The sequence below is a fragment of the Bos grunniens genome, chromosome 13 (assembly GCF_055505025.1).
Source record: "Bos grunniens cultivar Pamir isolate PY7600 chromosome 13, Bosgru_T2T1.0, whole genome shotgun sequence".
In the NCBI taxonomy this organism is placed as follows: Eukaryota; Metazoa; Chordata; class Mammalia; order Artiodactyla; family Bovidae; genus Bos; species Bos grunniens.
This window is the reverse complement of record NC_141177.1, coordinates 9,563,643-9,586,707: the sequence shown is the minus strand read 5'-3', so window position 1 is coordinate 9,586,707 and position 23,065 is coordinate 9,563,643. Positions and strand designations below refer to the sequence as shown.

The 23,065-nt window shown below is 42.6% G+C and overlaps 1 protein-coding gene across 2 annotated transcripts in view; it reads left to right on the top strand.

The window, feature by feature from the left end:
* The window catches only part of LOC147360147 (uncharacterized), a 28,786-nt gene extending 7,572 nt beyond the window's left edge, over positions 1–21,214 (top strand). Inside the window, exons 7-26 of one of the 2 annotated variants that reach the window (XM_086331610.1) lie at positions 391–489; positions 995–1,078; positions 2,298–2,369; positions 3,573–3,671; positions 4,538–4,609; positions 5,813–5,911; positions 6,431–6,514; positions 7,599–7,670; positions 8,872–8,970; positions 9,467–9,538; positions 10,760–10,831; positions 12,024–12,122; positions 12,614–12,697; positions 13,778–13,849; positions 15,099–15,197; positions 15,702–15,785; positions 17,128–17,199; positions 18,545–18,643; positions 19,992–20,193; positions 20,638–21,214. In XM_086331610.1, coding sequence (XP_086187736.1) covers positions 391–489; positions 995–1,078; positions 2,298–2,369; positions 3,573–3,671; positions 4,538–4,609; positions 5,813–5,911; positions 6,431–6,514; positions 7,599–7,670; positions 8,872–8,970; positions 9,467–9,538; positions 10,760–10,831; positions 12,024–12,122; positions 12,614–12,697; positions 13,778–13,849; positions 15,099–15,197; positions 15,702–15,785; positions 17,128–17,199; positions 18,545–18,643; positions 19,992–20,193; position 20,638 — 1,736 coding nt within the window. In that variant the 3' untranslated portion in view covers positions 20,639–21,214. The remainder of the gene's footprint in view (positions 1–390; positions 490–994; positions 1,079–2,297; positions 2,370–3,572; positions 3,672–4,537; positions 4,610–5,812; positions 5,912–6,430; positions 6,515–7,598; positions 7,671–8,871; positions 8,971–9,466; positions 9,539–10,759; positions 10,832–12,023; positions 12,123–12,613; positions 12,698–13,777; positions 13,850–15,098; positions 15,198–15,701; positions 15,786–17,127; positions 17,200–18,544; positions 18,644–19,991; positions 20,194–20,637) is intronic. The other variant, XM_086331611.1, reaches the window with a different exon arrangement.
* Positions 21,215–23,065: the final 1,851 nt, after the last annotated feature.

Genomic DNA, 23,065 nt, shown 5'->3' with positions numbered 1-23,065 from the left:
TTAGAACAGATGAAGAGTTATGAAAGAAAAGACTTTATTCATGTGTCATGACCTGATTTGTTCATTTTCCAACACAATGTGTTGAACTGAAAAAGAAATTCTCTACCTACCTGCTGTGGCCAAGTAAAAATATTTCTTTATCAAATAATGTTATTCTTGTATTATTAAGAGTAATCAAAGATCTGAACCATGAGGGGAGCAGCTCCAGGGAAAGCAAGTAACATAGCCCTTGTGGGGTAGCCTGTGGGAACAAGGTTGATACAATATAAGAAAGTCTCCAGGCCCTTTTCTTGTTGTCTTTTGATTGGTATTTTCTTATCCATGTTTGTTCCTTTTCTTGTTTCACGGACCAGGCCTCCTGAAACTCTTGAAATTTACTCTCTTTCATAGGTCAGGTGATGATTTCCAGGATACAGTTCGATAACCACACGCCAGAGGAATTGCCAACACTTGAGATTGAATACTCAACACTCAGTGAGGAGAATGAAGGTTTGTAGTTTCTGAACCTCGCGAAAGAGGGAAGGGCACTGAGATTCAGATCAATGATCAATGACCAATGATTCAATCAATAAGCCTGTTTGTTGAAACCTCAACAGTGCATAAATATTCCATGGTGAATTTAGTGCATGTTCTGCCAATATGCATTCATCTCAAAAGATTTCTTTACCTACTTACTGTGGGCCACAAAGAATATTTGGGTGTCAAATAATGAGTATTTCTCTATCATGAAAAATAATTAGAACAAGCTGGGATGAATGTTCTGCAGGGAATGAAAGAAACAGCCCTGAGTAGGTTGACTCCTGATACCAAAGCTGAGACATTGTTAGGAAAGTCTCCAGGCCCTTTCCCATGTTCCCTTTTGACTATTGTGTATTATCCATAGTTATTCCCTCATTTGTCCACTGTTGATGACTATTTTATTATCCATATTTGATCATTGTTTTAGTTCATGGCTAGGCCTCCTGAAACTCTTGGAATTTACTGTCTCTCATAGGTATGAAGACAAGCCACAAACATGGCCTTGAGAAGCGTTCAGTAAGAGAAGTGTTTAAAAAGATCCTCGGTGGTGTGATTAAAGGTTTGTTCTTCCTGTACCTCTGGTGAGAGGAGAAGGCACTGAGACTGGGAACAGTCCTCACTGGCCAATGATTCAATCAATACACCCGTTTAGTGAAACTTCAAGAAGAATTCAGGCATTCAGAGAACATTCATAGAGCTTCTGGGCTGTTAAAACAGGGAGGGTGGTGATGTCAGGGTCTTGTGTTCTCTAAGACAAGGAGGCTCCCCACAACTCCATTTCCACTTTGCCTTGCGCATCTACTCATTTTGGTGTGCCTAGAATTATCCTTAATAACAAGGTGCAATCCCTATATGAGTGGTCTTCCTGAGTTTGGTCATCAGATTAACTGAGTTATTGAACACGGAGGTGGGGTAATGGAACTTCCCAGTTTTAGACACTTTGTCAAATCATGAGGGATGGGCCCACATGGCTGGCATCTGAAGTGAGGACACTTCTGAGACCTCAACATGCAGAATGTATATTAACTCCCTCGAGTTTCTATCTGAATTAAATTGCGTTGTTGCACACCCAGTGGGTGTTCGGGGAATTGGATGTTGTTTCTAGAGACACCACATATTTGGTGTCAAGGAAACCCAACTCACTCTCCCTTGTGCTTTGGGAGCTCAGGTGAGTGCTGGGCCAGGGGAGTAATGAAAGTGGGACACTGCACCCAGAAGCTGTTACCAGGTGTTGGTATTTTCAGAGTTCAGGACAGAATAGGATAGTGTATCAAGTGGGTTGTGACAGGGTGTATCTTGTTCGAACTCTGTCACCCTCATGCCATGTGTCCTCTGGCAAGTCATCCACAGTCCTCATCTGAACAGCAGATAAGTGCTGCATGAATTCTTGGAATATAATACCAGTCATAAATATAAACAGCTTATTCACATTGCATGGCCATTTTTGGTCATTTTACACCAGTAAATGTTCATGAAACATTTCTGTACCTACTTACTTGGGCCAGAAAGAAAGAATATTTATGGCTCAAGTGATGATTATCCCTCTGTTTAAAAATTAATCACAGAGACCTAGAACACTGAGAAGAGCAGCTGCCAGGAAAGCATGAAACCCAGGCCTTGTGTGGTTGGTTCATGGGACCAAGGACTTTACAATATTAGAAAATTCCGCTGGCCTTCCCTTTTCTCACTTTTTCCTATCATTTTATTTTTCATATGTGAATGTTGTCCTGGTTCATGTTCCAATATTCTGAAATGTTTGAAATTTTTGTCTCCCATAGGTTCCAAGATTGTCGGAAAGGGAGCCAGTATACTAGGAGGATTGGCTAAAATACTGAACGAAACAATGAAAGGTTAGGACTTTCTGAACCCCTGGGGAGAGAGGAGGGCACTGAGACTGAGATCAGTCACCACTGGCTTACGATTGAATACATATTGAACTCTTAGTGAAGCCTCAATGAAACTCAATATATATTGGCTCAGAGAACTTATGAGGGGGGAAGAAGCAGTCGTGAGTTGAAGGTGCTCTGCTCAGAAAGGCATGGAGGCTCCATCCATCTCCACTCCTCCCATGTACTAAAGATCTCCTCGTAGTCACTGTTTCTGAGATTTTTCCTGTAATGTACACTGACAGCAGTGATTAAGAGTTTTCCTGAGTTTGGTTGCTGGTTTGATTGAGTTTTTGAGCATGGAGGTAGAGTTGTGGAAATTTAAAGTCTCAGTTACTTGGTCAGAAACATGATAACTCAAGAGGGCATGGCTAGCATCTGATGTTAGGGCCATCTCCCTACATCAACCTGTGGCATTGGCCCGAACTTCACAGATGGTATCAGAAGTCAGTGGACTTTGGCATGTTGGGTGTTGGGAATTGGATGGTTGTTGGAAAAACCGTGTATTTGGTGTTAGGAAAAATCCCAGAGTCACCCACGATGGTGACGTGATGGCTCAGGTGAGGCTTGAGGGTAGGTGAGTTAGGAAAGCAAGACCCTGGACCTGGAAACTCTCACCAGTTGTCAGTATTGTCAAGTTCCTAGCCAAGCAATAGTGTATCAAATGCGTATCAATGTGACAGTATCATGTCCTGACCAAGCCTCCTGAATGTGTGTCTTGGTGCAAGTAATCTGCAGTTTTCTCATCTGAACAGGGAATCATGTTACATGAGTTCTTAGAACAGATGATGAGTTATGAATAGAAACAGTTTATCCACGTGTCACGACCAGATTTGTCCACTTCCCACCACAATGCGTTAATCTGAAAAAATATTCTCTACCTACTTGCTGTGGCCAAGTAAAAATATTTCTCATTGGAAAAGGTTTATTCCTATATTATTAAGAGTAATAAAAAGATGTAGAGTCACGGAGGAGGGCAGCTGCAGGGAAAGCAAAAATCACAGCCTTTGTAGGGTAGCCTGTGAGAACAAGGCTTCACAATATAATGAATGTCTCCAGGCCCTTTCCCTTGTTGTCTTTTGACTGGTATTATCTTATCCACGTTTGATCCTTTTCCTGTTTCATATACCAAACTTCCTGAAACTCTTGAAATTTACTCTTTCATAGATGAGGTGATGATTTCGAGAATACAATTCTATAACCATACACAAGAGGAATTGCCAACACTTGAGATTGAATATGCAATACTCAATGAGGAGAATAAAGGTTTGTAGTTTGGGCACCTCGGGGAAGAAGGATGGGCGCTGAGATTCAGATCAATGACCCACATGGTTCGCATTTGAACTGAGGATAGTTCTGAGACATCAAAATGCAGAATGTATATTAACTCCCCTGATTTCCTATCCGAATTAAATTGTGTTGTTGCACATCCAGTGGGTGTTTGGAGAATTGGATGTTGTTTCAAAGGACACCACATATTTGGTGTCAAGGAAACCCAACTCACTCTCCCTTGTGCTTTGGGAGTTCAGGAGATTGCTGGTCCAGGGGAGTAATGAAAGTGGGGCACTGTACCCAGAAGCTCTGACAATTATTGGTATTTTCAGCATTCCAGGCAGAATAGGATAGTGTATCAAGTGGGTTGTGTCATGATATATCTTGTTTAGATCATGTCACCCTCATGCCATGTGTCCTCTGGCAAGTCATCCATAGTCCTCATCTGAACAGCAGATAAGTGCTGGATGAATTCTGGGAACTTATTACGAGTCATAAATATAAAGAGCTTATTCACATTTCATGGCCATGTTTGGTCATTTTATACCAGGAAATGTTCATGAAAAAATTCTATACCTGCTTACTTGGTGCAAGAAAGAAAGAATATTTATGGATCAAATGAGAATTATCCCTCTGTTTAAAAATTAATCACACAGACCTAAACCACTGAGAAGAGCAAATGCTGGGAAGGCATGAAACCCAGCTGTTGGGTGGTTGGTTCATGGGACCAAGGCTTGTACAATATTAGAAAATTCTCCAGGCCTTTACTTTGTCTTACTTTTTCCTAATGTTTTATTTTTCATATGTGAATATTGTCTTGGTTCATGGTACAATATTCCTGAAATGTTTGTCTTTCATAGGTGTCAAGATTGTCGGAAAGGGAGCCAGTATACTAACAGGATTGGCTGAAATAGTCAAGAAAGCACTTAAAGGTTAGGACTTTCTGCTCCTCTGGGGAGAGAGGAGGGCACTGAGCCTGAGGTCAGTCACCACTGGCTGACGATTCAATACATATGACTCTTGAGTGAAACCTCAATACAAATCCATAAATATTGGCTCAGAGAGCTTATCAGGTGGGGCTAAATGGTCATGAGTTGAGGGTGCTCTACTCAGAAGGTCATGGAGGCCTATCTAACTCCACTACACCTACGCCCTACAGATCTCCTCCATTTCAGTGTTTCTGAGTTTTTTCCTGTATGTTACTCTGAGAACAGTGATTAAGAGTTTTCCTGAGTTTGATCCTGGTTTGATTGAGTTTCTGAGCATGGAGATAGAGTGGAAATTTCGAGTTTCAGTCACTTGTTCAGAAATGTGACAACTCGAGAACACATGGCTGGCATCTGAAGTCTGGGCAGTCTCGATACCTCAACCTGTGGCATTGGCACTAACTCCACAGATATGGTATCCAAGGTCAATGGACACTGGGCGGCCTGTTGGGTGTTGGGAATTGGATGGTTGTTGGAAAAACCATATATTTGGTGTCAGGAAAAAACCCAGACTCACCCTCCCCTGTGATTTGATGGCTCAGGTGAGGCTTGGGGAGTGGTGAGTAGTAAAAGTAATCCCTGGACCTGGAAACTCTCACCCGTTCTCTGTGTTGTCGAGTTCCTAGCCAATCAATAGTGCATCAAATGGGTTGTGACGTCATCATATATTGTCTTGACCAGGCAACCCACATGCTTATTCCTGGGGATGTCATCTGGGTTTCCTCATCTGAACAGGGAAACAAGTTACATTAGTTCTTAGAACAGATGAAGAGTTATGAAAGGAAAGACTTTATTCATGTGTCATGACCTGATTTGTCTATTTTCTAACACAGTGTGTTAACCTGAAAAAATCATTCTCTACATACTTTCTGTGGCCAAGTAAAAATATTTCTTTATCAAACAATGTTTATTCCCATATTATTAAGAGTAATCAAAAGATCTGAGCCAGGTGGGGAGCAGCTGCAGGGAAAGCAAGAAACACAGACCTTGTGGGGTAGCCTGTGGGAGCAAGGCTGATACAATATAAAGAAAGTCTCCAGGCTCTTTCCCCTATTGTCTTTTGACTGGTATTATATCATGCATCTGTGTTCCTTTTCTTGTTTCACGGACCATGTCTACTGAACTCCTGAAATTTACTGTCTTTCATAGGTCAGGTGATGATATCCGGGATACAGTTTGATAACAGTACTCAAGAGGAAATTCCAACACTCCAGATTGAATACTCAACACTCATTGAGGAGAATGAAGGTTTGTATTTTCTGGACCATAAGGAAGAGGGAAGGGCACTGAGATTCAGATCCATGACCAATGATCAATGATTCAGTCAAAACGTCTGTTTCTTGAAACCTCAACAGCACATAAATATTTCATGGTGAATTTAGTGCATGTTACACCAATATGCATTCATGTAAAAAATAAATTTAAATTAAAAAATTTCTTTACCTATTTACTTTGGGCCACAAAGAATATTTAGGTGTCAAATAATGAATATTCTGCTATCATGAAAAATAATTAGAGCAAGCTGGAATGAATGTCTGCAGGGAATGTAAGAAACAACCCTGTGTAGGTTGACTCATGATGCAAAGCTGAGACATTGTTAGGAAAGTCTCCAGGCCCATCCCACGTTCTGTTTTGATTATTGCGTATTATCTATGTTTTATCCCTCATTTGTCCACTGTTGACGACTATTTTATTATGCATACTTGATCGTTGTTTTAGTCCATGGACCAGGCCTCCTGTAACTCTTGGATTTATTGTCTTTCCTAGGTGTGGAGACAATCCATAAACGAGGCATTGAGAAGCGTGCAGTACTGCCCGTGGTTAAAGGTATCCTCGGCGGCGTGCTTAAAGGTTTGTGTTCTTCCTGTAGCTCTGGGGAGAGGAAAGGGCACTGAGACTGGGAACAGTCCTCACTGGCCCATGAGTCGATCAAAATTCCTGTTTAGTGAAACCGCAAGAAGAATCCACAATTGTGGGCATTCAGAGAGCCTCTGGGCTGTTAAAACAGGGAGGGTGGTGATGTGAGCATCTTCCTGAGTTTGGTCATGAGATTAACTGAGTTATTGAACATGGAGGTGGGTTAATGGAACTTCCCAGTTTTAGACACTTTGCCAAATAATGACAAATGGGCGCACATTGGCTGGCTCCTGAACTCGGGATAATTCTGAGACTCAACATGCTGAATGCATGTTACCTCCCCTGATTTCCTCTCCAAATTAAATTGCATTCTTGCATACCCCACGGGTGTTTGGGGAATTGGATGATGTTTTGAGAGACACCACATATTTGGTGTCAAGGAAACCCAACTCACTCTCCCTTGTGCTTTGGGAACTCAGGTGAGTGCTGGGCCAGGAGAGTAATGAAAGTGAGAAACTGCATCCAGAAGCTGTTACCAATATCAGTGTTTTCAGAGTTCAGGGCAGAATAGGAGAGTATATCAAGTTGGTTGTGACAGGGTGTATCTTGTTCGGACCCTGTCACCCTCAAACCCTGTGTCCTCCAGCAAGTCATGTATAGTCCTCATCTGAACAGCAGATAAGTGCTGCCTGAGTTCTGGGAACATATTACGAGTCATAAATATAAACAGCTTATTCACATTTCATGGCTATGCTTGGTCATTTTATGCCAGTAAATCTTCATGAAACAGTTCTGTACCTACTCACTTAGGGCCAGAAAGAATGAATATTTATGGGATAAGTAATAATTATCCTTCTATATAAAAATTAATCACACAGACCTGGACCACTGAGAACAGCAACTGCCAGGAAAGCATGAAACCCAGGCCTTGTGGTTGGTTCATGGACCAAGGCTTGTACAATATTAGAAAATTTTCTGTGCCTTTCCTCTGTCTTACATTTTCCTATCGTTTTATTTTCATACGTGAACATTGTCCTGGACCATGGTGCAATATTTCTGAAATGTTTGTCTTTCCTAGGTGTCAAGATTTTCGGAAAGGGAGCCAGTGTACTAACAGGATTGGCTGAAATCATCAAGAAAGCACTTAAAGGTTAGGACTTTCTGCTCCTCTGGGGAGAGAGGAGGGCACTGAGCCTGCGGTCAGTCACCACTGGCTGACGATTCAATACATATGAGTCTTGAGTGAAACCTCAATAAAAATCCATAAATATTGGCTCAGAGAGCTTATCAGGTGGGGCTAAACGGTCATGAGGTGAGGGTGCTCTGCTCAGGAAGGCATGGAGGCTCCATCTAACTCCATTACACCAATGCCAAAACATTCCCTGCATTTCAGTGTTTCTGAGTTTTTTCCCGTACGTTACTCTGAGAACAGTGAATAAGACTTTTCCTGAGTTTATTAACTGGTTTGACTGAGTTTTTGAGCATGGAGGTAGAGTGGAAATTTCAAGCTTCAATCACTTGTTCAGAAACTTGATAACTCAAGAACACTTGGCTGGCATCAGAAGTCTGGGCAGACTTGATACCTCAGCCTGTGGCATCAGCACTAACTCCCCAGATATGGTATCCAAGGTCAATGGACACTGGGCGGCCTGTTGGGTGTTGGGAATCGGATGGTTGTTGGACAAACCACATATTTGCTGTCAGGAAAAAACCCAGACTCACCCTCCCCTGTGATTTGATGGCTCAGGTGAGGCTTGGGGAGCGGTGAGTAGTAAAAGTAATCCCCTGGACCTGGAAACTCTCACCCGTTCTCTGTGTTGTCAAGTTCCTAGCCAATCAATAGTGTATCATATGGTTTGTGACGTCATCGTATAATGTCTTGACCAGGCAACCCACATGCTTATTCCTGGGGAAGTCATCTGGAGTTTCCTCATCTGAACAGGGGAAACACGTTACATTAGTTCTTAGAACAGATGAAGAGTTATGAAAGGAAAGACTTTATTCATGTGTCATGACCTGATTTGTCTATTTTCCAACACAGTGTGTTAAGGGGAAAAAGTGATTTTCTACCTACTTGCTGTGGCCAGTAAAAGTATTTATCAAACAATGTTTATTCCCATATAATTAAAAGTAATGAAAAGATCCAGCCATGAGGGGAACAGCTGCTGGGAAAGCAAGAAACACAGCCCTTGTGGGGTAGCCTGTGGGAGCAAGGCTGATAAAATATTAGGAGAGTCTCCATGCCCTTTCCCCTGTTGTCTTTTGACTGGTATTATATCATGCATCTGTGTTCCTTTTCTTGTTTCTTGGACCGTGTCTTCTGAATTCCTGAAATTTACTCTCTTTCATAGGTCAGGTGATGATATCCGGGATACAGTTTGATAACAGTACTCAAGAGGAATTGCCAACACTCGAGATTGAATACGCAACACTCAGTGAGGAGATCACAGGTTTGTATTTTCTGGACCTCGGGGAAGAGGGAAGCTCACTGAGATTCAGATCCATGACCAGTGACCAATGATTCAGTCAATACGCGTCTTTTGTAAAACCTCAACAGTGCATAAATATTTCATGGTGAATTTAGTGAATGTTCCGCCAATATGTATTCATCCAAAAAATGTCTTTACCTACTTACTCTGGGCACAAAGAATATTTGGGTTAAAATAATGATTATTCCCCTATCATGAAAAATAATTAGAGCAAGATGAGATGTTCTGCAGGGAATGTAAGAAGAGCCCTGTGTTGGTTGACTCCTGAACCAAAGCCGAGACATTATTAGGAATGTCTGCAGGCCTATTCCCACATTCCCTTTCGACTATTGTGTATTATCCATAGTTGTTCCCTCATTTGTCCACTTTTGACGACTATTTTATTATATATATTTGATCGTTGTTTTAATCCATGGACCAGGCCTCCTGCAACTCTTGGATTTACTGTCTTTCCTAGGTGTGGAGACAATGCATAAACAGGGCATTGAGAAGCGTTCAGTTAAAGGTATCCTCAGTGGAGTGCTTAAAGGTATGTTCGTCCTGTAGCTCTGGGGAGAGGAGAGGGCACTGAGACTGGGAACAGTCCTCAGTGGCCTATGATTCAATCAAAATTCCTGTTTAGTGAAACTGCAAGAAGAATTCACAAATGTGGGGCATTCAGAGAGCTTCTGGGCTGTTAAAACAGGGAGGGTGGTGATATGAGGGTTCTGTGTTCTCTAGGACATGGAGGCTCCCCACAACTCCACTTCCACTTTGCTTTGCACATCTACTCATTGTGGTGTGCCTAGAATTATCTTTAGTAACAAGGTGCGATCCCTATGTTAGTGGTTGTCCTGAGTCTGGTCATCAGATTAACTGAGTTTTTGAACATGGAGGTGGGTAACGGAACTTCCCAGTTTTAGACATTTTGCCAAATACTGACAAATGGGTGCACATGGTTGGCTCCTGAACTCGGGACAATTCTGAGACTCAACATGCAGAATGCGTGTTACCTCCCCCAATTTCCTCTCTGAATTAAATTGTGTTGTTGCACACCCCATGGGTGTTTGGGTAACTGGATATTGTTTTGAGAGACACCACATATTTGGTGTCAAGGAAACCCAACTCACTCTCCCTTGTGCTTTGGGAGCTCAGGTGAGTGCCGGGCCAAGGGAGTAATGAAAGTGGGACACTGCACCCAGAAGCTGTCACCAGTTACTGGTATTTTCAGAGTTCCAGGCAGAATAGGAAAGTATATCAAGTGGGTTGTGACAGGGTGCATCTTGTCCGGACCCTGTCACCCTCAAACCATGTGTCCTCTGGCAAGTCATGTATAGTCCTCATGTGATCAGCAGATAAGTGCTGCATGCGTTCTGGGAACATATTACGAGATATAAATATAAAGATATATTTATAAAGAGCTTATTCACATTTCATGGCCATGTTTGGTCATTTTACACCAGGAAATGTTCCTGAAACAGTTCTCTACCTACTTACTTGAGGCCAGAAAGAATGAATATTTATGGGACAAGTAATGATTATCCCTGTATTTAAAAATTAAGCACACAAACCTGGACCACTGAGAACAACAACTGCCAGGAAAGCATGAAACCCAGGCCTTGTGTGGTTGGTTCATGGACCAAGGCTTGTACAATATTAGAAAATTTTCTGTGCCTTTCCTCTGTCTTACATTTTCCTATCGTTTTATTTTCACATGTGAACATTGTCCTGGATCATGGTGCAATATTCCTGAAATGTTTTTCTTTTCTAGGTGTCAAGATTGTAGGAAAGGGAGCCAGTATACTAATAGGATTGGCTGAAATAGTCAAGAAGGCACTTAAAGGTTAGGACTTTCTGCTCCTCTGGGGAGAGAGGAGGGCACTGAGCCTGAGGTCAGTCACCACTGGCTGACGACTCAATACATATAAGTCTTGAGTTAAACCTCAATAAAAATCCATAAATATTGGCTCAGAGAGCTTATCAGGTGGGGCTAAATGGTCATGAGTTGAGGGTGCTCTACTCAGAAGGTCATGGAGGCACATCCAACTCCACTAACCTGTGCCCTAAAGATCTCCTCCATTTCAGTGTTTCTGAGTTTTTTCCTGTACGTTACTCTGAGAACAGTGATTAAGAGTTTTCCTGAGTTTGATTGAGCTTTTGAGCATGGAGGTAGAGAGGAAATTTCAAGGTTCAGTCACTTGTTCAGAAACATGATAACTTGAGAACAAATGGCTGGCACTGAAGTCTGGGCTTCTCCATACCTCAACTTGTGGCATTGGCACTAACTCCACAGATATGGTATCCAAGGTTAATGGACACTGGGTGGCCCGTTCGGTGTTGGGAATTGGATGGTAGTTGGAAAAACCACATATTTGGTGTCAGGAAAAAGCCCAGACTCACCCTCCCTTGTGATTTGATGGCTCAGGTGAGGATTGGGGAGCGGTGAGTGGTAAAAGTAATCCCCTGGACCTAGAAACTCTCACCCGTTCTTTGTATTATTGAGTTCCTAGCCAATCAGTAGTGTATCATATGGTTTGTGACATCATCATATATTGTCTTGACCAGGCAACCCACATGCTTATTCCTGGGGAAGTCATCTGGGGTTTCCTCATCTGAACAGGGGAAACAAGTTACATTAGTTCTTAGAACAGATGAAGAGTTATGAAAGGAAAGACTTTATTCATGTGTCATGACCTGATTTGTCTATTTTCCAACACAGTGTGTTAACCTGAAAAAATCATTCTCTACATACTTTCTGTGGCCAAGTAAAAATATTTCTTTATCAAACAATGTTTATTCCCATATTATTAAGGGTAATCAAAAGATCCGAGCCACGAGGGGAGCAGCTGCAGGGAAAGCAAGAAACACAGCCCTTTGGGGTAGCGTATGGGAGCAAGGCTGATACAATATTAGGAAAGTCTCCAGGCCCTTTCCCCTGTTGTCTTTTGACTGGTATTATATTATGCATCTGTGTTCCTTTTCTAGTTTCATGGACCATGTCTTCTGAAACTCTTGAAATTTACTCTCTTTCATAGGTCAGGTGATGATTTCTGGGATACAGTTCGATAACCATACGCAAGAGGAAATGCCAACACTCCAGATTGAATACTCAACACTCATTGAGGAGAATAAAGGTTTGTATTTTCTGGACCTCGGGGAAGAGGGATGGGCACTGAGATCAGATCCATGATCAATGATTCAGTCAATACACCTATTTCGTGAAATCTCAACAGCGCATAAATATTTCATGGTGAATTAGTGCATGTTCTGCCAATATGCATTCATCAAAAAAAATTCTTTACCTACTTACTTTGTGCCACAAAGAATATTTGGGTGTCAAATAATGAGTCTTCTGCTATCACGAGAAATAATTAAGGCAAGCTGGGATGAATGTTCTGCAGGGAATATAAGAAAGAGCCCTGTGTAGGTTGACTCCTGAACCAAAGCTGAGACATTATTAGGAAAGTCTCCAGGCCCATTCCCATGTTCTATTTTGACTATTGCATATTACCCATATTTTTTCCCCTCATTTGTACTGTTGATGACTATTTTTATCCATATTTGATCATTGTTTTAGTCCATGGACCAGGCCTCCTGCAACTCTTGGATTTACTGTCTTTCCTAGGTGTGGAGACTAGCCATAAACAGAGACTTGAGAAGCGTGCAGTACTACCTGTGGTTAAAGGTATCCTCGGCGGCGTGCTTAAAGGTTGGTGTTCTTCCTGTAGCTCTGGGGAGAGGAGAGGGCACTGAGACTGGGAACAGTCCTCACTGGCTCACGAGTCAATCAAAATTCCTGTTTAGTGAAACCGCAAGAAGAATCCACAATTGTGGGCATTCAGAGAGCCTCTGGGCTGTTAAAACAGGGAGGGTGGTGATGTGAGCATCTTCCTGAGTTTGGTCATGAGATTAACTGAGTTATTGAACATGGAGGTGGGTTAATGGAACTTCCCAGTTTTAGACTGACAAATAATGACCAAGGGGTGCACATGGCTGGCCCCTGAACTCGGGATAATTCTGAGACTCAACATGCTGAATGCATGTTACCTCCCCTGATTTCCTCTCCAAATTAAATTGCATTGTTGCACACCCCATGGGTGTTTGGGTAACTGGATATTGTTTTGAGAGACACCACATATTTGGTGTCAAGGAAACCCAACTCACTCTCCCTTGTGCTTTGGGAGCTCAGGTGAGTGCTGGGCCAGGAGAGTAATGAATGTGGGACACTGCACCCAGAAGCTGTCACCAGTTATCGGTATTTTCAGAGTTCCAGGCAGAATAGGAGAGTATATCAAGTTGGTTGTGACAGGGTGTATCTTGTTTGGATCCTGTCACCCTCAAACCATGTGTCCTCCAGCAAGTCATGTATAGTCCTCATCTGAACAGCTAATAAGTGCTGCATGAGTTCTGGGAAAATACTACGAGTCATAAATATAAACAGCTTATTCACATTTCATGGCTATGTTTGATCATTTTATGCCAGTAAATCTTCATGAAACAGTTCTGTACCTACTCACTTAGGGCCAGAAAGAATGAATATTTATGGGATAAGTAATAATTATCCCTCTATATAAAAATTAATCACACAGACCTGGACCACTGAGAACAGCAACTGCCAGGAAAGCATGAAACCCAGGCCTTGTGGTGGGTTCAAGGACCAAGGCTTGTACAATACTAGAAAATTTTCTGTGCCTTTCCTCTGTCTTACATTTTCCTATCGTTTTATTTTCATACGTGAACATTGTCCTGGATCATGGTGCAATATTCTTGAAATGTTTGTCTTTCCTAGGTGTCAAGATTTTTGGACAGGGAGCCAGTGTACTAACAGGATTGGCTGAAATCATCAAGAAAGCACTTAAAGGTTAGGACTTTCTGCTCCTCTGGGGAGAGAGGAGGGCACTGAGCCTGCGGTCAGTCACCACTGGCTGACGATTCAATACATATGAGTCTTGAGTGAAACCTCAATAAAATCCATAAATATTGGCTCAGAGAGCTTATCAGGTGGGGCTAAACGGTCATGAGGTGAGGGTGCTCTGCTCAGGAAGGCATGGAGGCTCCATCCAACTCTACTACACTCATGTCCTAAAGATCTCCTCCATTTCACAGTTTCTGAGTTTTTTTCCTGTACGTTACTCTCAGAACAGGGATTCAGAGTTTTCCTGAGTTTGTTTACTGGTTTGATTGAGTTTTTGAGGATGGAGGTAGGGTGGAAAGTTCCATTTTCAGTCACTTGTTCAGAATCATGATAACTCGAGAACACATGGCTGGCATCTATAGTCAGGGCAGTCTTGATACCTCAACCTGCATCATCGGCCCTGACTCCACAGACACGGTATCAGAAATCAAAGGACAGTGGGTGGCCCGTTGGGTGTTGGGAATTGGATGGTTGGTGGAAAGACCACGCATTTGGTGTCAGGAGAAATAGACTCACCCAGACTCAGCCTCCCCTGTGATGTGAGGGTTCAGGTGAGTCTTGGGAGAGGTGTGTAGTGATAGTAAGACCCTGGATCTGGAAACTCTCACCAGTTCTCTGTATTGTCGAGTTCTTAGCCAATATATAGCGTATCAAATTAGTTGCGATGTGATAGTATATTGTCCTGACCAGGCCACCCACATGCTTTTGTCCTGACCAAGTCATCTGCTGTTTCCTCATCTGAACAAGGGAAACATTAGTTTTGGAACAGGATTCCAAAAGAATGGAACAGGGCTACACTAGTTCTTAGAACAGATGACAAGTTACGAATAGAAAGACTTTATTCACATGTCAAGAACAGATTTGTCCATTTTCCAACATGATGTGTTATTGTGAAAAAAGATTCTCTACCTGCATGCCTTGGCCAGGTAAAATATTTCTTTATCAAATAATGTTCATTCCTGTATTAAGAGTAATCAAAAGATGTTGAGCCATGTAGGAGGGCAACTGCAGGGAAAGAAAGAAGCTCAGCCCTTGTAGGGTAGCCTGTGGGAGCAAGGCTGATGCAGTATAATGAAAGTGACCAGGCCCTTACCCTTGTTGTCTTTTGATTGTTATTATCTCATTCATGCTTGATCCTTTTCCTATTTCCATTCCAAGGCCTCCTGAAACTCTTGAAATTTACTCTCTTTCATAGGTCAGGTGATGATTTCCGGAATACAATTCGACAACCATACACAAGAGGAATTGCCAACACTCAAGATTGAATACTCAACACTCAGTGAGGAGAATAAAGGTTTGTATTTTCTGGACCTTGCAGAAGAGGGAAGGGTACTGAGATTCAGATCAATGACCAATTACCAATGATTCAATCAATAAACCTATATCTTGAGACCTCAACATTGCATAAATGTTTCATGGTGAGTTTTGTGCATGTTCCACCAAGATGTATAATTCTCAGAAAATTTCTTTACCTTCTTAGTTTGGGCAAGGAAAAATATTTAGGTGTCATGTAATGAGTATTCTGCTATCATGAAAAGAAATTAGAAAAACCTGGTATGAGTGTTCTGTAGGGAATGTGTGAAACAGTCCTCTGTAGGTTGACTCTTGATATCAAAGCTGAGACATTATTAGGAAAGTCTCCAGTCCCTTTCCCATGTCCTGTTTTGACAGCTGTTTATTATCCATATTTGTTCCCTCCTTCGTCCACTCTTCACTACCATTTTATTATGCATATTTGATCCTTGTTTTAGTTCATGGACCAGGCCTCCTGAAATCTGGAATTTTCTGTCTTTCACAGGTGTGGAGACAAGCCAGAAGCGGGTACTTGAGAAGCGTTCAGTAGTACATGTGGTCAAAAGTATCCTAGGTGGTGTGATTAAAGGTTTGATCTTCTTGTATTTCTGGGGAGAGGAGAGGGCCCTGATTTTGGGAACAGTAACCACTGGCCAATGATTCAATCAAAATACCTGTTGAATGAAACCTGAAGAAGAATCCATAAAAGTTGGCATTCAGAAAGCTTTTGGGCTGTTAAATTAGGGAGGTTGGTGATATGAGGGTCCTGTGTTCTCTAGGAAATTGAGTCTCCCCACAACTTCACTTCCACTTTGCCTTGCACATCTCACTCATTTTGGTGTGTCTAGATTTATCCTTAATATTACTGTGAGATCCGCATGTGAGTTGTCTTCCTGAGGTTGGTCCTCAGATTAACTGAATTACTGAACATGGATGTGAAGTAATGGAACTTCCCAGTTTTAGACACTTTGTCAAATCATGAGGGATGTGCCCACATGGTTGGTATCTGAAGCGAGGACAGTTCTGAGACCTCAGCATGAAGAATGTATATTAACTCCCCCAATTTCCTATCCAAATTAAATTGCGTTGTTGCACACCCAGTGGGTGTTTGGGGAATTGGATGTTGTTTCAAGGGACACCACATATTTGGTGTCAAGGAAACTCAACTCACTCTCCCTTGTGCTTTGGGAGCTCAGGTGAGTGCTGGGCCAGGGGAGTAATGAAAGTGGGACACTGCACCCAGAAGCTGTTACCAGGTGTTGGTATTTTCAGAGTTCAGGGCAGAATAGGATAGTGTATCAAGTGGGTTGTGACAAGGTGTATCTTGTTTGGACCCTGTCACCCTCATGCCATGTGTCCTCTGGCAAGTCATCTATAGTTCTCATGTGATCAGCAGATAAGTGCTGCATGAGTTCTTTGAACATGGAGCAAAGTTTCTTCAGTCATGTCCGACTCTTTGCGACCCATGGACTATAGCCTGCTAGATTCCTCTGTCCATGGGATTTTCAAGGCAAGAATCCTGGAGTGGGTTGCCATTTCCTTCTCCACTGAACGTATTATCAGTCATAAATATAAGCAGTTTATTCACATTGCATGGCCATGTTTGGTCATTTTCCACAAGGATATGTTCATGAAATATTTCTCTACCTACTTACTTGGGGCCAAAAGAAAGAATGTTTATGGGTCAAATAATGATTATCCTTCTATTTAAAAATTAATTACACGGACCCTGACCACTCAGAAATGGAACTGCTGGGAAAGGATGAAAACCAGCCCTTGGCTCATGGGACCAAGGCTTGAACAATATTAGCAAATTGTCCAGGCCTTTTCCTTTCTCCACTTTTCCCTATGATTTTATTTTTCATATTTGAATGTTGTCCTTGTTCATGGTCCAATAGTTGTGAAAATTTTGAAATGTTTGTCTTTCTTAGGTACCAAGATTTTCGGAAAGGGAGCCAGTATACTAACAGGATTGGCTGAGATAGTCAAGAAAGCACTTAAAGGTTAGAACTTTCTGCACCTCTGGGGAGAGAGGAGGGCACTGAGCCTGAGGTCAGTCACCACTGGCTGATGATTCAACACATATGCCTATTGAGTGAAACCTCAATAAAAATCCATAAATATTGGCTTAGAGAGCTTATGACGTGGGAAGAAATGGTCATGAGGTGAGGGTGCTCTGCTCAGGAAGGCATGGAGGCTCCGTCCACCTCCACTCCTCCCATGTCCGAAGGATCTCCTCCATTTCATGGTTTCTGAGTTATTTCCTGTATGTTAGTCCGAGAACAGTGATTGAGTTTTCCTGAGTTTGGTCGCTGGTTCTATTGACTTTTTGAGCATGGAGGTGGAGTCATGGAAATTTCGAGTTTCAGTCACTTGGTCAGAAGCATGATAACTCGAGAACACTCAATGCCCTGACCTCAGATGGCTGGCATCTGAGGTCAGGGCATTCCTGATACCTCAACCTGTGGCATCGGCCCTGACTCCACAGATATGATATCAGAAGTCAATGGACAATGGGAGGCCTGTTGGGTGCTGGGAATTGGATGGTTGGTGGAAAAACCATGTATTTGGTGTCAGAAAAATAGACTCAGCCAGGTTCACCCTTCCCTGTGATGTGAGGGCTCAGGTGAGGCTTGGGGAGAGGTGAGTAGTGAAAGTAAGACCCTGGACCTGGAAACGCTCACTGGTCATTTGTATTGTTGAGTTCCTAGCCAATCAATAGTGTATCAAATGTGATGTGACATGACAGTATCTTGTCCTGACCAGGCCAGCCACATGCTTGTTTCCTGAGGCAAATCATCAACATGAGGAAACATGTTACATTAGTTCTTAGAAGGGATGATGAGTTACGAATAGAAAGACTTTATTCACACGTCATGAACAGATTTGTCCATTTTCCATCAGAATGTTTTAATCTGAAAGAAGATGTCTGCCTACATAGTTTGGCCAAGTAAAAGTATTTCTCTATCAAATAATGTTTATTCCTGTGTTAAGAGTAATCAAAAGATGTCGAACCACGGAGGAGGGCAACTGCAGGGAAAGCAAGAAACAGCCCTTGTGGGGTAGCCTGTGGGAGCAAGGCTGATAAAATATAACGAAAGTCTCCAGGCCCCTTCCCTTGTTGTCTTTTTTTTTTCTCTTGGTTTCATAGTGGACTTTATTGGGAAAAGTTAGTGTAAAAAACATTCAAATTCATAAAATTTAAATAAAGTAAAATTATACCTTGTAGTTATAGTAATCGCTATAGTAATCACACATAAGGTAAGTATTATCTTATCCATGTTTGATCCTTTTCCTGTTTCACGGACCAGGCCTCCTGAAATTCTTGAAATTTACTCTCCTTCATAGGTCAGGTGATGATTTCCAGAATACAGTTCGATAACCATACGCAAGAGGAATTGCCAACACTCAATATGGAATACTCAACACTCAATGAGGAGAATAAAGGTTTGTAGTGTCTGCACCACCCACTCCAGTGTTCTTGCCTGGAGAATCCCAGGGACAGGGGAGCCTGATGAGCTGCCGTCTATGGGGTTGCACAGAGTCGGACATGACTGAAGCAATTTAGCAGCAGCAGCAGTATCTGCACCTTGGGGAAGAGGGAAGGGCACTGAGATTCAGATCAATGACCAATGATTCCTTCCATAAGCCTTTCTATTGAAACCTGAACAGTGCATAAGTATTTGGGTTCAGAGAGTTTTCTGGGTGGTCAATACCATTGTAAGGTGCTGTACTAATTGGGGAATGGAGGCTCCACACACCTCCACTGCCCCTTGGCCCTACTCCTCTCCTCCATTTCACTGTGATGTTTCATGTATATTCATCTGGGAACAGTAGGTAAGTGTTGTCCAAAGTTTAGTCATCATTAACACTTAGTTATTGAACATGGAGTTGGGATCATGGACCTCTCCATTTTAACCATTTGGTCATAAGCAAAACTAAGTGGGGACCACGTTGCTTGCACTAAAGTGAGGACAATCTTGGGTGCTTAACCTGTGGGGGTAACTGTATAGATTTCATACCAGACATCAATTGACTGGGGGACACCCAGTGGGTGTCTGGAGAATTGCTTAGTGTTGGTAAAGACACCACATATTTGTGATAGGATAAATCCAGGCTCAGTCTGCCGTTTGATTTGGGGGCTTAGGTTACCTTACTTACAAGGAAGTAATGAAAGTAGGTCGGCAGCTCCAGAAACTCTTACAAGTAAACTGTGTTTCCCGAATTCCTGGTAGAATCATATATTATATCAGATGCATTGTGACACCATAGTAACTTGTCCTGACTCTACCATCCACATGCTCTGTTTCATGGGAAAAGTTATCTTCAATTTCCTCATCTGAAGAGGGGAAATATATTACATACATCCTTTGAACAGAGTTCCAGTCATGAATATAAAGAATTTATGCCCTGCCTCCTTAGTGTCTACAGCGTTTGAAAGTTTAGTTTCCTGACAAGGAACTGAACCCAGGACTACTTAATTGGAATACAGATTCTTAACCACTGGACCACCTCAGAAGTCTTACAGATGTTCTTCAGCTTATCAAAGGCATTATACCTATCTTTCTTAGAAGACTTCATGAGGAGATATACATTTGTATATGATTACTATATCATGTCATCCCTAGCAACATTCATATTCTGTCCCAGAAGGGGTGTTTTCAAATGGGCATTTCAATTTGACCACACTCCACAACCTTAACATTCTCTCTTGCAAACAAACCAGTGGTTCTAGTTGTTGTCCTTGTACGGAGCAGTGATGACCATCCTCATAACTGAGCCATTGCCCCTCTAGTTTCCCCAGCTTTTATGCCTGCTTTCTGCGTGGAGCCTAAATTTGTTGGTGTCTGCAACGCCTCGATGACCAGGTACTTCTACAATGCCCAGACCGGGCACTGTGAGCTGTTTGTATATAGCGGTTGCGGAGGAAACGAAAACAACTTCCCAACATTGGAGGAGTGCATGAAGACCTGCTATCCAAAGGCACAGTCCCTGTGGTAAGACAGGGGCCAGGGCACAGGAGGAGGGAAGGGCTGGGGAAATGGGTGGAGCTCAGGGGGCCACACACCATTCCCCCTGCACAGTGTCTTCCTCCTCGCTGCTGCCAGGAGAAGAGGCTGCAGTGTCCTGTGAAACCCACACTGAGCGAGTTCTCCAGGGAGAGGATGGCAGAAGGTCAACCCCAGATATCTCTTTGTGATCATCTGAGCCTGATCACATGCTCCTCTTTCTCATTTGGGAACACTGACTCAGCCACCCTCCAGGGGCAGGTCTACAGTGCTCCTGAGTGCCCCACCTAGGCTTGGAAAATTCACTTCCTTTTTGTTCGTGATTCGGGAATGTGGTTCCATATTGTTTTGAAAATATGGGATCTATTAAGTTGACCATTGTCTAGGTCTGGGGCTACACTGATGGCTCAACAAGTTCCTTTCTTTCTGCAGATGACATGTGAAGAGTAGTCCCTGAAACTCTGATGTCCGAGGAGGACTCCTGCAGGGTGGGCTGTGTCTACATCTGAACCTCTTCAGTCTCCTCACAGTCCTTCTCTCCCTACCCTCCTCAGCAGAGCGTGCCTATTTCCTTTCCTCTATTGGTCAACATGTCTAATTCTGTTCTATCCAGGTGACTCTCATCACGGTGAGAGCATGTCTTCCTTTTACCCCTAGCACTTCACACAGTTCCTGACACCAAAGAGGCTGTTTATAATTATTTGAGTAAGGAAGGAGTAAGGAAGGAACACATTCCTCATGACATTAATTCAGAGCCTGCAGTGTAACACAGGATTTTTGTTTTCACCCCCATCCTCACGGCATCCTCACCTACATCCCTGTCCCCACCATCACTGCTCTCCTTGTGGGTGTCCAAGATGGTATTTCCAGCATCCAGTCCTGAACATCAGTCATGAGAGAAGAGTTTCATTTAAAAATGTTTCTTGATTGTACAATGATTTGCAATTTTCATTTCTGTAGCCTCAAGCACTATGGGTTATATTTTAATAAATGCACATTCAAAATTAAACTGACTGGGGTGGAGTCTGTTGTTTGTAACTACAAACCTCACCCAATAGGGTCCATGGAAATGGTGGTCCTTTTCACTGTTCTGCAGACAGTGGGCACCTCCCCTTTCCCTTTCCACAGACTGTGCCCTACTGGGCATAGGAAGCAAACTCATTAAACAACTTTTTAATAACTGCACAGAATCCTGGGAGATACACATGTCAACATGACAGCTTTTCTTCCTTACTTCTAAGTTCAGTCAAACTGGGGGGCAGGTTGTCCTTCTGACTTTCAGAAGAGAATGGGCATGAGGTTCAGTTGTCCACTTTTCTAAGAAATCCGATTCCTTGAGGTCACGTGTGGGGAGGGGGCTTCTAACTTCAGGTAAAGAAAGGGCAACTACTGTTTAGTATCCCTGGCTCTGTGTTAGCATTTTGCCTGCATTTTTCTATTCATCATGCTAAGAATCCTTCAAGGCAGGAGATGGAGACATAGTGATGGCACTTAGCTGCTGTATTCATTTCCTAACATGGCAGGGAATCCCACTCTCCCAAGCAGAGGGTCTTTGATGATGCTTTCTTTCTCAGCATCTTGGGAGATTTAGAATGGAGGCAACTTTGGAAACAGACAATATCTGTTTCACTATGTCACAGAGGACAGAGCAAGTATTAGTATTAGTTTTTGAATAAAGGAGAACACACAGGGTGTTGGTGGTCTTTTTCATATCTTCCCAGTCCTGGGAAAATTGTCAACATCTCTGAGCTTTGCTTTCTTTATAAAAATAACGAGAAGGCTTGTACTTGTCAATGTTTCTAACCAGAGAACACGAAAATACTCCCATTTCTAGTTGAACTTGTTGGGTTTATTACTCACTGCACCAAGGAAGTGGTATTATCTTGGAAAACAATAGTCAGTCCTCTTCAGACAATTTTAAAAAGAACTTATAAGATGTGGGCTTCTGAGTTGAATTTGGGGAAGATTTCAGATAGCTGGCTTTGTCTGGATGGATGATATTTAGGAAGTGTGATAGTTCTCTGAGTATCTTAATCTTAACTCTAAGAGGCAAAGACTAGATAGGGGTTAGAGTTGTACTTGGCCAAAAACTAACAGTCACTCAAGACAGGAAGGTGTTTGGTCATATCGATGGTTTGCATAATGTTTCCTTTGCTCAGTGCTCAAACATGATTATCCAATGTCCTATTTTTGTGTAGATCTTTCACCAACCCAGAATGGTCTCATTGACGTGGAAGCATTGTAAAATGTTTATGCTGAGCAGGAGAACAGAAGGGCCATTGTGGTACCAGCTCAGGTCTTGGAACTCAGAGGTTGCTTTTCTCTTTCTCTATCAATCTCAAACGGTTGTGACGAGAGTGAAAGAGATGTATTTGTTAAATGCTTTGTTCAAGTGTTAGCAGAGTAACCATCCGATGAATGTCAGACACGATAATAGTGATAGTAGTCCTATGCTGTTGCTGTTATTGTTCAGTCACCAGGTGTGTCCCACTCTTTGCGACCCCATGGACTGCAGCACGCCAGGCCTCCCTGTCCCTCTCCCAAAGTTTGCCCAAGTTCACGTCAATTGCATCAGTTTTGCCATCCAGCCATCTCATCCTCTGACACTCTCTTCTCTTTCTGCCCTCAGTCTGTCCTAGTATCAGGGATTTTTCCAATGAGTTGGCTGTTCACATCAGATAATCAAAATTCTGGAACTTCAGCTTCAGCCTTACCCTTCCAATGAGTATTCAGGGATGATTTCCCTTAAGATTGACTAGTTTGATCTCTTTGCTGTCCAAGGGACCTGCAGGAGTGTTCTCCAGCATCACAGTTTGTAAGTATCAATTCTTCAGGCTCCTCCTTCTTTCTGGTCCAGGTC